At 33.9% G+C, this 16234-nt stretch overlaps 3 protein-coding genes across 3 annotated transcripts; 1 reads left to right on the top strand and 2 right to left on the bottom strand.

The window, feature by feature from the left end:
- Positions 1-1072: 1072 nt before the first annotated feature.
- Positions 1073-2008, bottom strand: LOC107955882 (uncharacterized). The gene has a single exon (XM_016891670.2). The coding sequence runs from the start codon at positions 2006-2008 to the stop codon at positions 1073-1075; it is 936 nt and encodes a 311-aa protein (XP_016747159.2).
- Positions 2009-3234: 1226 nt separating this feature from the next.
- On the top strand, positions 3235-5607 carry LOC107904575 (receptor-like protein 46). Its single transcript, XM_016830993.2, has one exon. The coding sequence runs from the start codon at positions 3235-3237 to the stop codon at positions 5605-5607; it is 2373 nt and encodes a 790-aa protein (XP_016686482.1).
- A 4067-nt stretch (positions 5608-9674) lies between these two features.
- Positions 9675-12055, bottom strand: LOC107888339 (glutamate dehydrogenase 1). The gene is made up of 10 exons (XM_016812415.2): positions 11983-12055; positions 11754-11887; positions 11559-11672; positions 11248-11469; positions 11104-11178; positions 10864-10980; positions 10521-10771; positions 10364-10439; positions 10191-10277; positions 9675-10079 (listed from the first exon to the last, which is right to left on the bottom strand). Exons 2-10 carry the CDS (start codon positions 11859-11861, stop codon positions 9894-9896), a joined length of 1236 nt encoding a protein of 411 aa, XP_016667904.2. The 5' UTR covers positions 11862-11887; positions 11983-12055; the 3' UTR covers positions 9675-9893.
- Positions 12056-16234: the final 4179 nt, after the last annotated feature.

Consider the following 16234-nt stretch of genomic DNA (forward strand, 5'->3'; position numbering starts at 1 on the left):
CTCTGAAAACCAGTTTCTTCAATATTCGCCTTATATGAATTCCTTCTCGACTAGTGTAGCTTCAAGAGTTGCCTCTAATTGTTTCCTAGCATGCAATGCCATCTAAATCAAAATTCCATAATTCAAAATCATCACAAGTTGCTCTAGAAAATTCATGAGAGTCGCCAGGGTGCTTTCCCTTCTTCTAAGATCTTGTTTTGTCACCATACTTGCGATCAATACAATTTATAGTTTGATTAACCAATCTTCTCGCAGCTAATAATTCCTTTTTCAATTTTGTATTTTGCATTGAAAGCTTAATCACCTTACCAACTAAATTCTTAAACTCAACAACATCTATAGATGTCAATTCTTTCGCATATGAAGCTTCTTCAGTCGGCTTTTGATTTTTGAAACATAACTCACTATTCTCTTCTAAAAGTTGTACATTACTCTTGATCTACCGAGATAGATTCTTTTTCCGTGGCTCCTCAGCATGTTCTTCGGATATTTCATGTGCAAAAGATGATAGTTTATCAGAGAGAGATGTCACCTACTTCTCCCAGAGAGTTACCTTTGCATGCAACTCCCCATTATCAAAACACTTGATTTGCAGTTGTTCTTGCACGATAGGATTATCTTCCTGACACTTGGATGCCACTTGCTCCTCCTCAAATGGATTCAATAAGAACCTCTTCTTCTGTATCTTGATCCTAAACATTGATCCTAAACAATTCATTGCCACTAGAGTCAAGTATCAGACATATTCCCTCTTCGAACATCACCTTGAATTTCTTCTCTACCGATTGACCCACACTCAACCAGTTTTGATCAATCTCAGCTACAAACAGAACATCTGAAATCAACTTAGTTCTAGCACAACTCTTTATTGCTACTGTGCCTCTTCCCTTCAGTTCTAGGTATTCTCCATTTCCTATCCTAACTTTCAACTTCAATGACCTGTCAAGGTCTTTAAACAACTTCTCATCATAAGTCATGTGATTGGTACAATCACTATCAACTAATCAACTGTCACATAGAATGCTTGATAAGAAGTAAGAGACGAAAAACAAATGATCCTCTTCTTCTTCAACTACAGCATGTACTCCACCCTGCTGCTGATTTTTGATTCCTTGCAAAACCTCTCAATATGCCCCATCAAATTACACCTTCTGCATTTCACATCTGGCCTTCTCCAACACCTAAAATGGGGATGATTCTGTTTTCTACAATACTTACATGAAGAATACTTATTATAATTTTCAGTACTATTACCTTTTGCAACAGTTTCTAAACCACTATTGCAATCACTCTTCTTCCCATCCCACTTTCGTTCCTCTCCTTTTTCGCCTTGCTGCATCGTAGCCTTCAATGCTCCTTCTATACTTCTTTCTATGCTTCCTTTCTGCCTCATTAGCCTCCTCAGCTCTTTTGCTTGTAAAGCACTGATCAACTCCACTACTCTCAATTGAGTCAAGTCCTTAGTGTTCTCAAAAGAGACAATTGTTGCTTCATATTTCTCAAGCACGGAGATAAGTATCTTCTGCACCAGTTTTGAATCAGAGAGATCAGCCCCAAGAACTCTTACCTTGTTGGCAATATCTATCAGCTTGTCTGAGTATTCTTTGATTGACTCAGACTCCTTTATTTGTAGCCTCTCAAATTCTCTGATCAAGTTCAACACCTTCATGCTCTTGATCCTCTCATCTCCTTGATAGTCAACTTTGAGGTAGTCCCATATTTCTTTCGTTGATCCAAAAGCCATAATTCTATTGAATATGGCTGGCGAAACCGAAGCATAAAGACAAGACCTTGCTTTAGTCTTCCTGGTGGTTCTCTCATTGTGCATTTTGATTTGATTCATAGTTGGATTTTTAGGAAGTGGAGTCACCTCATAGTCTTCTTCGATAACTTCCCAATAATCACAACCCTCCATGTATGCTTGCATTCTCACGGCCCATGCTTGATAATTCTCTCCATCAAACACAGGTGGGGCTAAGATGGACAGGTTACTCGATCCCGATTCCATTTTCCTCTAGTAAAACCTCACAAGTGTATCTCTCAAATTTTCTCTTAGAACTCTTACAAAACTTTTCTCACAAGTCCCTCAAGAAAAATGGCTCTCGATACCACTGTTGATTTAGCAAAGAACTAATTGAAATATAGAACAAAATATGAATGAAGGGATGATTTCATTGACTAACAAAGCAGCCCTTATATACAAGTCCCAAGTAACAACCTCAACAAAAATAAATTCAAATTGCTACTAACAAGCTAACAACTCCTACTCCTACTAACAAGCTAACAAATCCCCTAAGACTTAGTCTTATTTTTTTTTAAAATAGCTGCAGCCTTGAGATGCTAACAGAATTTGATGTTCCTCCTATTATTTGTAGCTGAAAAAGATGTAGGCATAAGGGTCAACTAATTCTTGTTTCTTTTTTATTTTATAAACAAATCAAAAAAATCCTTAACTTTCACTGGATTAAAATAAATTATTAACAAAACATTATTCACGGATGAAATTATTATGTATAAGGTCATAATATGAACATGAATTCATTATTTTTAAGTGAATTCTTTATTTAAAAAAAAAACTCACTTTTAAAATTTATAAATGATGTGGTAAGCTTAGATTCAATTTTCAATTTGTTGGAGTCCAATTTGGTTAGAGAGGTCTTCAAACCAAAATAAAAGATAATGACAATACCTGGCTGACACGTAAGAGTAGTAGAAAGTTCTATGAGAAATTTTATGTAGCAGTAGGTATATGTTTAGGGTGAAACTATGTTTCATTAACTTCTAAGTTCAGCTTTTGTCATATAAAATCAAAATCCTAAGATTTTCCATGAAATTTCCTGATGGAAAACTTGCTTGATGGAAGCACACATTTTCAGAAACCTAGTTTAAAGAGAGCATATTAGATTAGGTTGATCTTCACTATTATGTCACCGCACTCAAAATAAAAAGACATGAAAGTTGACTATCCAATTCGTTATACCCAAATCTTGATATGATTCAATGGATTGACAATGACTAGAGATTATGAATGATCTGACCAATTCCGTCTTTACCATCATCTCTCTATGACTATAGAAGTATAAAATATTCCTTTCAAACAAGAAAAATGCAATTTCTATTCACTTTCCCTTTGACTGCCATGTATGAATTAGTGTAGTTTACTTTCCTCCTTGAAATATAACAATAACCAGAAGCAGATTTAGTGAAAAAAGTGAACATCAAAATGCTAAAAGGATGGCCACTTTAAGCCTACTTTCTAAATCATACTACATAGTTTTTGTTCTAAGTCTCAGCTTCATTGGTTCCTTTCCATGCCTTGATGATCAACGAGAAGCTTTACTGGAATTCAAGGATTTACTATTTGGAGAGTTGATGACAGACAACTCAACAGACATGTTTCTTGGTGGCTTAGAGACATGGAATTCGAGTTCAAAATGTTGTCAGTGGGCTCTGGTGGAATGCAATTCACAACAGGTGACTTGTCTGAATCTCTACAGTGTTTTTCCTACACTAGGAAAGACTTCAACTGTTTTGGCTCCTATTTTCAGGATAAAGACCTTGATGTCACTTGACATTTCCTACAATTTCATACAAGGTGAAATTCCAGCGATTGGATTGAGAAACTTGAGCGAGCTGGTGTATCTTGACATGAGAGGAAATAGTTTCAATGGTTCAATTCCTTTGCAGTTGTTTCATTTGGCCAACCTGGAATTCCTTGATCTAAGTGATAATATGATTGAAGCGGTGTTACCTAATGAGGTTGTTGGTCTTAAAAGCTTGAAACAATTGAGCTTGGATGCCAACTTCATTCATGGAGAGCTTCCTGAAGAGATTGGAAACCTCATTGAACTAAAGAAGTTTACAGTTCCTGATAATCAAATTTCTGGCAGGATTCCGTTGTCAATATTGCAGCTAAGAAAGCTTGAAGTTCTAAACTTGCAGAACAACTCATTTTCCTTGGAAATTCCAGCTGATATTGGGAGCCTGGTGAATCTAACAACTTTAGACTTGAGCAAGAACCGGTTGAGTGGTGAAATTCCATCATCGATACAGAAGATGAGGAAGCCGGAGACACTTCAACTAGAGAATAATATGCTATCTGGTGAGATCCCAACATGGTTATTTGATCTCAAGGAAATGAAGAAGTTGCACCTTGGAGGAAACAAACTAGCATGGAACAACAATCTGGCTATCGAACCAAAATGTAAGTTATCTTCTTTATCATTGAGATCATGCAGTGTTAAGTTGCAGATTCCTAGCTGGATCTCTAATCAAACTGATCTTATTTACTTGGCTGAAAGAAATCTTGGAACTATTATTCTATCAGATAACAAACTCACAGGTTCTTTGCCATCTCAGTTGTTTCAATCTCGAAATCTATCGGTCCTTGCATTGTCAAGGAACAACTTTTTTGGGGAATTGCCAGAAATCAATAGTACTTCAATTATGGTCCTCTTGCTCTCAGAAAATAATTTTTCAGGGCCCCTGCCAAAATCTATCTCCAATATCCACAGGTTGTTGCTACTGGACTTGTCAAAGAACAGCTTCTCTGGCAATGAATTTCCAGCATTTGGACCAGATAGCTTAATTGCTTTTGTTGATGTTTCTTACAACAATTTCTCCGGTAAAGTTCTTTCGGATTTCGGACTCTTTACGGTGATGCTTTCGTTAAGTCAAAACGGCTTTTACGGTCCATTGCCTGAAATTTTCAGCAATTTGATTATGCTTGAGCACCTTGATCTTCATGACAACAATATCAGTGGTGAATTTCCAGCTTTCTTCTCTCAAATGTCCTCTCTTCAAGTTCTTAATCTTAGGAACAATTCCATTAAAGGATCAATCTCCAATGATCTGTCAAGTCTTAGCAGTCTCAGAATCCTAGACCTCTCCAACAACTACCTCAAGGGTGAAATCCCTCAAAGCTTAGGAAACCTTACAGGGATGATTGAAACACCTGTTGCCCCATTAACACTTTCTGAAATCTTCAAATTTCCAGTTGAAATCCATGATTTGATAGTAAATTGGAAGAAAGCAAAGCAGGGCCTTTCGATCCGAAACTGGGATATCTATACATTTCTGGACTTGTCAAAGAACAGGTTATCAGGAGAAATTCCACATTCATTAGGTGGTCTCAAAAGCTTGAAGCTACTTAACCTTTCATTCAATGAACTTTCAGGAAAAATCCAAATCAGTTTTGGTGATCTAGAGAGTGTCGAGACCTTGGATTTGTCACACAATAGCCTTGATGGTGAAATACCAGGGACATTTTCCAAGCTCCTGGAACAAAATTATTTAGACTTGAGCAACGACAAGCTTGGTGGTAAGATTCCTAGAGGACCTCAAATGGATACCCTGGTTGATCCAAAGATGTATGCCAATAACAGTGGACTATGCGGGGTGCAAATTGAGGTTCCTTGTGAAGAAGATTTGGTGCCACCGGGGCCACCATTGAGGAAGAAACAGGAACCAATGTTTTCATGGATAGCAACAGGGGTTGGGTACCCTGTTGGGTTCTTGTCTTCAACTGCAGTGATGTATGTTTTAGGTTATTTCAACACTGCACCGGCGTATCACCGTTGGGGGCGCCGTCGTAGTTCCCTGAGGTGATTGACTCAAAGATACACTAGAAATCCTAATTAATCTTAAACAAAGGTTATGAGCTAAGAAGTATGAATACGGACACCGATACGCAATATAAATACAATACGATACAGACATGATTACATTATATTTCTTAAAAAATTGGATAAGGAAATGACAATAAAAAAATATTTTTAATATATATATATTATGTTAAAATAATTAATGTAAATGAAAATATTGATATAAGTTGGTTGAAAATAGTAAAGTGAAAATAATAGTGATGAATATGTAAAATATTTTTTAAAATGTAAAAAATAGAAACAGCAAAAATAATAAAAACAAGTACAAAGCTTGAAAGCTTCTCAAACAAATTAAATTTTTGTTTGAAACGGATTAATCAAGAATAAAAAAGATACGGTTATTTTTCCACAGCCCCCAAGCCTGGGCCCCACAACCCATCTGACTAACAATAAAGTCAAAAGACAAATAAAAACAAAATAAAGACCATAAATCATAGCAACAAAGTAAATAGAACTACACACCAAAAACCCTAGCAACACCTCTTCTTCTTCCCCCAGTTCCGATGAAAATTCAACGTTCCATTAATAGGAAATTCCAAACTTCACATTTTTTCTTTACATCATCTTGTTCTTACTACGATTCTTCATCTGCTACTTTTGAAAGCCAAAATTTCAATCGCCACCCGTCAGTCACCATTTACTTTTCCTACGTTTGTCACATGTCCGTTTTTAGACACCCGTGTTGTGATCGTGCCGTCGTCGTGTTTGACCTCTTATTTTTTTAATTTATTCCAATGTGTCTGTTACATATCCAAGTGTGTTTGACAAGTGTCCATATCAAGCACACGTATGACACCAGTACGAAGAGAGATGAGTCGTGTCCGTCTTTCTAGGTTATGAGTTATATCATTAATCTTTCATTTTCCAATAAAGCTCGGAAGGTAAGTAAAATACTTTTAATATATATATTTGAGGTATAATAACTTATTTGACCCTCCAATTTTATAAAAAAAGTTTTTATTTATTTTTTCGTCTTTTTTAGCTTTTAAATTTGTATTATTTGTCAAATCACTCTAAATGGATAAAAAATTAACATTCGTTAACTTTACTGATGTGACATACACGTGAGATGTCACATTAATAATTAATTAATTTTTTAAATTTTAAAAAAACTCAAAAAGTATTTTAAAAAATTAATTTAAAAAAAAGTTATTTAATTGTGGTTTCTATTTTTTTAATATTGGAGTTTGGCGAATTAAAGGTAAAATTATTGATGCATATTTGTACATATTTAAACTCATTTTACATGGTCGAATAATCATGTTTTTTACTTTAAAAAAGAAGAAGAAGAAGAATCATGATTTTTTTATTAAATAAATATAATTTTTTCATTTGAAGCAAACCTTTCAAGAGGTTTATGATAAAGAAATCTAAAACAAAACATCATTTATGTAAGAAGAAGAATGTCAGACAAAGAATTAAAATGATTTTTTTCATTAAATAAAAATAAATGAATCTAAGTTTTAAATTTAGTATTTATTTTATTTTGTTAAAATAAGATCAATAATACCCAATTTTTCTCTTTTCTTTTTTTTTTATCCTGTAAAAAGAAGAAGATAATACTTACTTTCAAATTTAATTTTTTTAGAAAAAGGTAGAATGTAAAGTAAGAGATTAAGGTTATTAAAATTAATCAATTAGTGTATTTTATTGATTGAAAAAATTAGTCAGGCCATTCCATTCTAACAAAATAGGAATTTTTTTTCTTACTTTTCATTCCAACTTTTTTCTAAAAAAAAATTAAATCTGAAACTAAAGATTATTTTTTTTCACACCAAGACTTCAATTACACAGTAAAAAGAAAAAAAAAGAAAAAGAAAATTTGAGTGTTGCTTGTTTTATTTTAATAAGATAAGAAAAATAAAATCTAGCAGAGATTATTTTAATTATCATGGTTCTTCTTTTAAAAATTCTCACTATAATTACTACCGAATCAACAAAATTCTCAATGTCTTTAGATAAAAATAGCTTGAAAGACCAACAAGATGCTTAAAATTTCAAGTTTAGACTTCCTTAAGCGAATTGCCTCCGACGATGTTAAAAACAATGATAGCAAGTGAGATTAGTCATTGTGGTGAAGAGATTAAAATAAGTGATGTAATGTGTATTTGAATTTAAATTCAATTGTAAGAGTGATGTGAAATTAAAAAAATAACTATTAATGATATTATGTTAGAAATAATATATAATAGAAGTTTTAAATTATTTTACTATTATGAAATTATTAAAATTATGTGAAATTTTAATTTTATTTAATAAATAATAATATGTATTATAATATTTTTTTGGTGAACAAAAACAAAACAAACAATTACATTAAATTAAACTAGGCAAAAGTGCCATCTAATTTTATCAATAGATATAGACCCGATCTTGAGGGTTGTTTGAGAGTGCAGTTGCCCAAAATAGGAAGGGGACCCAAAAAATATTTTTTTCCAATTTTTAATATGGGAAAACAATTTCAGACTGCAATAAATTATTTAAATGCTTAGGGCTTTAAATTTTATTAGATACCTACAATCTTTGACTTTTCAAAGATGAATAGTGGCAGAAAGTTGGCACCGAAAGGCACCGAAAGTAGAAAGTAAGATTAGTTGGCATGGGATAATTGCAATTTTGGTCCCTAATTGTATAGGGACATTGCAAGTTGATCCTTAAACCTCAACTATAAATAGGCCTAACCATTTCTTACTTTCTTCATCCCACACTTGCCATTCTCTACTTAAGGCAATTGTTCTCTCTCCCTATTTGTAAACTTTCACTTGTATTTTTGGAGTGAAATATATTTGGTAGTGCCCGAGGACGTAGGCAAAATTTGCTGAACCTCGTTAAAATTCTAGTGTTCTTTATTTTTTTTGTTCTGCATATTTTGCAAGTGTCATTGTAGTGATTTATTGTGCTATTAAATTACGATAGAGGGATATTCTGGCTAGGAAAGATCTGGTATGTAAGCGATCCTCGTGATCCACCTCTCTTTCCTGAGAATTGAACTTAGTGTGATTTTTCAGTACAATAATTTTACTCTTTCACACGCTTTCGCGCAACAAATTTTTCACTATAAATACTTCATTTCCTAAAGCCTCAAAAATTTCAGTTTTTATTATATTACATTTTATATATTTTTTAAAAGGAGCTAAATTTATTATTTCGCCTAAAGTCCTAAAATATTAAGAACGAACCTGAGTAGATACGATTTCAATAATTTTTTCAGGCAGATTATTAAACACTTGCACACCTTTCTTCCTTTCAAAACTCATTTTGGCTAACCAATCAACAATTTTGTTAATCTCTCTAGGGACATGCTTAAGAAGCCATTGTCCTCCTTGCATCAAAATTCGATGGATCTGCTTGAGTATCGTAGAGCTCAAATCCATCGATGTATCATAATATTTTTAATTACTAGTTTATAATCATTTTAAATTATTTATTATATTAAGTGATAAATATTATTTAATTATATTTTATAGTTAACCCATATCTTTATTAACATATCAAATATTATTTTTTTATAATGATAAATAAAATATTTATTATATTAAGTTGTATATTTTGTTATTTCCGTATCTAAGGATTCAAAAGAAAAAAAAAGAGGTCGAGTTTGATATTATTTTAACTCAGCTCGCAGGGGTTAAAAAAGAAATTTTGTCAATTTTAAAAAAATTAAATTAATAAAGTTAAAATTACAATTTGTCTCCAAAAAATAATAAAAATTTAATTCAATCCTTTAAAAATTATATAAATATAGAAAATTTAATTTGAGCCCCTAAAATTTTTTCCTCCCTTAGCCATGTAATACCCATATGCTTTGATTTATATAATTTACCAATTTTGGAGTAACAACAAATGGTAATATTACCAATGCCCTCTTGTGCTCTCCCATTAGGAAGCCATGAGGATACAACTTGTGAAAAATTAGATACAAACTTCAATTGTAACTCAGTTCTATTCTTCATAGATATATTTAGTTCATAATTTTTGTTTATCGAAGATGCAATATATGGATTTTGTTGCTATTAGTTATGAATATGATTCAGCCATAAACCTTATCAAAATCATACTAAGTAATGAAACATCTTTTGGGGGACAAAACTGCTGGTCATAACGCAGCAAACGATAATGGCTAAATTAATTTTGTTGCTCCTCATGAATGAGGGTTTACAGCAATACTGTGGACAAATATCAGGGGCTTCATGGTAGCTTCCATCTTTATTCAACCCGGTATATAGCATCTTATGCTTCCCAACCTCGCATAACAGTCGCTCGCGCAACACGGTTAACCCCGAGAGTGAAGGCTCCCATACGGAGGTCGCAGTTGTGCACCTGACACATTTTTTTAACATCTTTGAATGCTTTGGTCATGTATGTCTTTAGCTCATTGTTCACCTTTTCCTCATCCCACAAGAAGCCTTGAATGTTCTGCAACAAAAAATAATGACCTTATACCATTTATGTGCATCTTGTGTGAAGAATGGTAATGGAAATGAGGATTGGCCTGTAACGTAGGCACAAGAGGTTCGAATACGGTACCTGCACCCACTCGAAGTAACTAACCGTCACTCCACCGGAGTTGGCGTATATGTCGGGAAGGATAATGACCCCTTTCTTCGACAAGATCTGTAGGTAAAGTAGATAACGAAATGAAACTGTTTGCACATTTTTATAGTTGATTGTAGTTTAGAACTTGATAAACAAGCACTAACCTCGTCAGCCTCGGGATCGGTTGGATGATTAGCAGCTTCAATGATGAACTTAGCTTTAATCTCATTTGCATTTTCCCTTCATTAAGATCAAAGGGCAACATTTAGTTTCAAATATCAAAAGAAACAAACCATTTTCTTGATTGCAGAAAAAAGAAACCTGTTGATGATACCACCAAGTGCGGCTGGGATGAGTATGTCACAGTCTTCGACCAGAATTGACTCCGGATCTAACGAATCCGCGCCCTCAAATCCTTTGACACCCTTGTTTTCTTTGACATGGTTGAGTAGCCTGGGAATATCAATCCCTTTGCTGTTCTTTATGGCTCCTGTGATATCACTTACAGCAACAATCATCCCACCCTTTTCATGGATGAGTCTAGCAGCCCAGGAACCGACATTTCCAAAACCCTGAAACCAAATTTACATTCATCAGTTTAACAACTTATAGTATGAAGTGTATCTAAGTCAGTATTTAAGTTTGTGCGGCATAAAAGGTGCACCTGTATCACAAATTTTTGCCCAGAGATGGCCTTTCCATGCTCATTAAGAAGGGCTTCTGTGGCAAAGAGCACTCCTCTTCCTGTAGCTGCATCTCTGCCGAGTGATCCTCCAAGATCCTAATGGAAAAAATTAATAATACAATGTGTAGTTTTGTAGTCTATTTACTCTATGCTTAAAATTTGCATATATACAATGAGAAGTTGAATGCTCTCTCTCTCTCTTTTTCCAGATATACTTACAATCGGTTTTCCAGTCACTACAGCAGGTGAATAGCCATGGAATTTGGAGTATTCATCTAGCATCCATGCCATTGTCTGTTTAACCAAACAGAAAATGTCATCATTGATTAACACTGAGATACTTGAAGCATATATAAATTGTACCTGTGGACCTGTACCCATATCAGGGGCTGGAACATCAGCGTGGATACCAATTAGGTCATGTATCTTCTGGGTGAAAACTCGAGTAAGCCGTTCTAACTCAGATATGCTTAAGTCTCTTGGATCACATCCTATCCCACCTTTAGCACCACCATATGGGATATTAGCAACTGCAGTCTTCCATGTCATTAGTTGTGCTAAAGCATTCACTTCATTATGTTCAACCTGCACATATCATTCAAAGGATATATCATTCAAAGGATTATCAGAATTACATGTTTCCAAAAGATTTCAAGTAGAAGAATGTAGCTTACCTCAGGGTGATATCTTATTCCTCCTTTCATGGGACCTCTTGCATTGTCATGTTGAACCCTGAACCCAACAAAAGAAGCCAAGGTGCCGTCGTCTTTCGGTATGGTGCATTCAACCTGCAAAACATGTAAAAAAATCAAGTCTTTCTGCAGATTAGAATAGAGTAATGGAGAAAAAAAAGGGAGAAAGTTAACCACCTTGATTTCCCTGAAAGGGATGAGCAGACTTTTTTCAAGCTTAGAGTCCAAACCAAGAAGCCTGGCTGCTAGCTTAAAGTTTCTGTTGGTTGCTACTAATGCATTCATTGTTGTTCTTCAGGATATAACACTTTCTGAAGAGAAAAACAAAATGGATTCAGAATTCATAAGATGAAGAAGATAACACAGGCACTCCCAAGCTGTTACAAAAGAACATAAGAGACGTTACCTTTGTAATTGTGAATTACTGAGTATTTTCAGATTGGCATCAACATTTGTTTAAATAAGGTATTTAAAGTAATTAATGGTGTGGGATTGTGGAGTAATGTTAGAGCTGGAAAGCTTATCTTTAAATGAGCATTGATTCATAGCCCAATCATGAGGTAAAATTTGTAGGAAAGGTAAAGGTTAAGAATCAAATAAGGTAAGTTTTCCTCAGAGTTTGATTTGAGTTATTTATTAATATGGTAATACAGGTAATATTAAGGTTGGCCATTAGTTAATTTCTTACCAGGTACGGCGTAACCTGGGAGGTTGGTAGGAGGTTGCCTAAAATGAAAATTTATTTATTTATTTTTTAGAATTTTTATAATTTTAAATTAGTAAATATAAAATTATATTTTTGATCCTTATTAAAAATAATAAAATTTGATGTAATTCTTTAAATATTATAAAAACTGCATTTCCTGGAGGCAGCATCAAGGTTTTTAAACCAACCGAATATACTATTAGTTTTTGTTTAACTAGTTCAATGGATCGGTCCGATTCTAATTAAATAAATTATTAAAATTTTATAAAAAAATAAAAAAAAAGACAAAATCCATTCCAACTACTTTCAGAATTTTGTTCAAAACTAACTCTTTATCAAGATCGATATGCTATCTAATTTCTAATCTAATCAATTGTCTTGGTTGGATTCCAAAGGTAACATCAAAAACTAAAATATTTATATTTAAGATAAAATATATAATATATCTTATCCGAGTTTTTTATTTTCTTAATGTATTTTTATTTGACAATTGTTTCTACAAATATTTAGACATGATAAGAAAGTATGATGTCCAAAAATATATGAATTTGACAGTAAGGTGTTGGTGGTGCATGCATTGTATTGATCCATTATTGACGATTTGGAATTGGGTTGTTTAATTTTGGACTATTTAAAGCTGAGTACTTTGTTTCAGCATTTGATTCTTTAATTAGGAATATGGGTTGGTCAGTAAGGTAACTAATTCACTTTCTCGAATAGCCTTATTACATGTCAATCATATTGAATGCTCTACGTATTTAAATGTTTTAAATGATAATAATGGTCCAGTTTCATCAAATGGAAAAACTAGATAATAGAATATGGGTGTATGGAATGAATTTGCTGGCTCGGGTCATAGTATTCTTTCTCGTTAATTGTTGATTTCTATCGTTAATCAGAAAAAATAGCACACAAATGAAGTTGATTAGCATAATGCACATTTAAGATTATTATTTTTATAGAATTTTGAAAAATAAACATTTAACATTATTATTTTTATTGCATTAACATTCAAAAGAGAAGAATAAACTACATCATAAATCACTAATTATTGCTATTTTTTTGTCACTCAACTATTAATTCTTTTAATTTGGTTATTCAATTATTGTCTTTTTTTGTCACCTAATTATTATTTTTTTTAATTTGATCATTCAACTAATTCCGCGAGCTGCCATTGATGTGACAGTAAAAAGTTTGATTTAATAACAAATTTATCGACCATTTTACTAAAAAAAGGCCCATTTCCTACTTTATTTACAGAAATGAGACACTTTAAACTTTATTTACTGGAATTGGCCAAAAAGCCAAAAACGCGTCCACGTAGGCGCGTTTCAAGGGGAAATTTCAGAAAAGCGTGTCTCTGGGGAGCGTTTTTGCCATGTCAGCATAAAACGTGCTTTGCTGACATGGCAAAAATGCGTCCCTAGTGTTTTTGGCCCCAACGGTCACCTCAACAGTCATTTAAAATTTTGACCGTTAGGGGCCCAATGGTCATGAAAAAAAAATATAAAACCCCAACCTATTTTTTTCACACAATTTTCTTTAATTTCCTATAAATTTCTCTCTAAATTTCTAAAAAAAACTCTCAAATTTCTCAAAGCTCTCTTTAAATCACAATTTCCTTTAATTTCTTTTCTAAATCAGTATTTTTTTTAATAATTTCTAAGATATTTGATCATGTTAGCAATGGCTGGGGAATTAATTCGTTTAGATCATAAACATATCTCCGTTGAGCAAATGAAAATGGTAAGGGTTAATTTCAATTTTTGAATATTATTTAATTTTTTGTCATTTATGTAATTTTAATTAATATTTATTTTATAATTTTTTATAACAACCGGTAGATTAGGTGTTTCAATGTTGTATTCGTAATATGTCTAGTCATCCATCACCGTTGATAGAAAATTACTTGAGGAAAGCGGGTTTTTGGCACGTAGCCAATATAAGCCGGGGGGTGCAAGTTGAACTTGAAACTCATCAGCGCGTTCATAGAGAGGTGGAGAGCCGAGACGCACACATTTTATCTTCCATGCGGGGAGTGTACCATTACTTTGGAGGACGTGCAGTTACAATTGGGGTTGTCGATGGATGAGTCTGTACTCACCGGGCCCGTTCAATCTGCTGATTGGGGAGCCGTATACTATGATTTTTGGGTGCAATTCCAGATAATATTTACGAAGGTTGGATTGATATGGGCTGATTACAAACACATTCCCAGAATTGGGGGATGATTCGACTAAAGTAGAAAGAATACGATACGCTCAGGCATACATCCTTGAGATCATTAGAGATTATCTGATGTCGGACTTGTCACGAAACCTCGTACATCTGAGGTGGCTGTTGAAACCCGTCGATTTTAGAGTAGTTGGCGAACTCAGTTGGGAGTCTGTCGTGTTGTCAACATTGTATCCGGAGATGTGCCGAGCGATGCAACCAAGTAAATCCAAAATCGAAGGTTGTTTATACTGCTACAATCATGGGCTTGGTTTTGTTTTCCATTTTTACGTCATCGAGTGAACCACTCGTATACATTTCGACTCTTAATAAGGTAAAATTTATATTAGATTTTACAATTATTACATAGATTTAAAATATAATTTTATGCTAAAGTTTTATTTAATTAGGTGGAACTGTTTGATGAGTTATGTTGGAATATCTACCGCTCTTAAAGATATACAACTTCTATTAGATCAACGATCGGAAGCACTTGTAAGTATATATATAAATGAAATATATATACATAACATAGTCATTTCGTATTTAGTATTTAGTATTATGTATATAACTAATATTTTTATCACGTTCATATAGTTTCAATGGATACCATACGAGGATCCAACAATTCAGACAGTAATTCTGAATGAATTCATACAGAATTTGAATATCTGGCATGTTAGGGTCCCATTGATCAGCTACGCTACTATCGAGATGCACCAAACAAATAGAGTGTTGCGACAATTTAGATTTTGACAACCAATTCCCGTGGCACCTGAGATGCTCGATGAATACCACAAAATCGAATTACGACGACCGAATACACATTGGCCTGTCTTCTTATCCGATTATATCAAAATGTAAGAAAATTGGTACGATCATATACCTACTCGCGAACCGATTATCATTCTAGAGTTAGCGTGTGAGTTGGATTACATGGCAAGCCATATTTGCTCTCGGAAGAGCAAATGCGTTGGCAAATCCGTGTCGAAAGGGAACGGCGGGGCCCTTTAAATCCAAGGAGAAGGGTTGACGAGGCGGGCTCATCAATAGCACCCATGCAATCACTAGGCCTAACGCCCACGTCTTAAGCGACAACGCCCATACCATAGCCTCTTGAAATTATGCCAGATGCATATCCTAGCCCTTATATGTATCCTAACTCTTATATGTTTCCTTTTCTCAATCCTATGCTAGGTCGGAATGCATGGCTCAGTGTATCTCCTTTCTCGATAACTCTGACCCAACTGACAATAAATAGACTATCGTCGTAAGGGGATCGTACAAGGCACTGTCGGGGAGTTTATCTCATTTCTAATCCCCATCGCATTACAAGATTCAAACACCTCCATCGTGGGTGATGCAAACACCTCTGCAGTTTTTTCTATCAAGGTGAGTCATCCTCCCAACACCCACAACCAGAACAACCACAACCCCCACGAGAAGCTGAACCAAGAAGGAATCCAACGCGTAACCATCGACCACCCCCATGTGGCACTAATTCCAATTGGCACATGCATTGATTTTTTTAGTATATTTGTACAAATTATTTTTATATTGTTTCATTTAATAAAATATAAGTTGTTTTGAATATATTTGTACAAATTATTTTTATATTTTGTCCTATTTAATAAAATAAGAGTTATTTTGAATATTTTAATAGTAAATTATTTTTATATTTTGTCCTATTTAACAAAATAGAAGTTCTTTTGAATAAGGCAATAGAAATAATGCAACA

This window comes from Gossypium hirsutum, chromosome A11, assembly GCF_007990345.1.
Source record: "Gossypium hirsutum isolate 1008001.06 chromosome A11, Gossypium_hirsutum_v2.1, whole genome shotgun sequence".
NCBI lineage: Eukaryota > Viridiplantae > Streptophyta > Magnoliopsida > Malvales > Malvaceae > Gossypium > Gossypium hirsutum.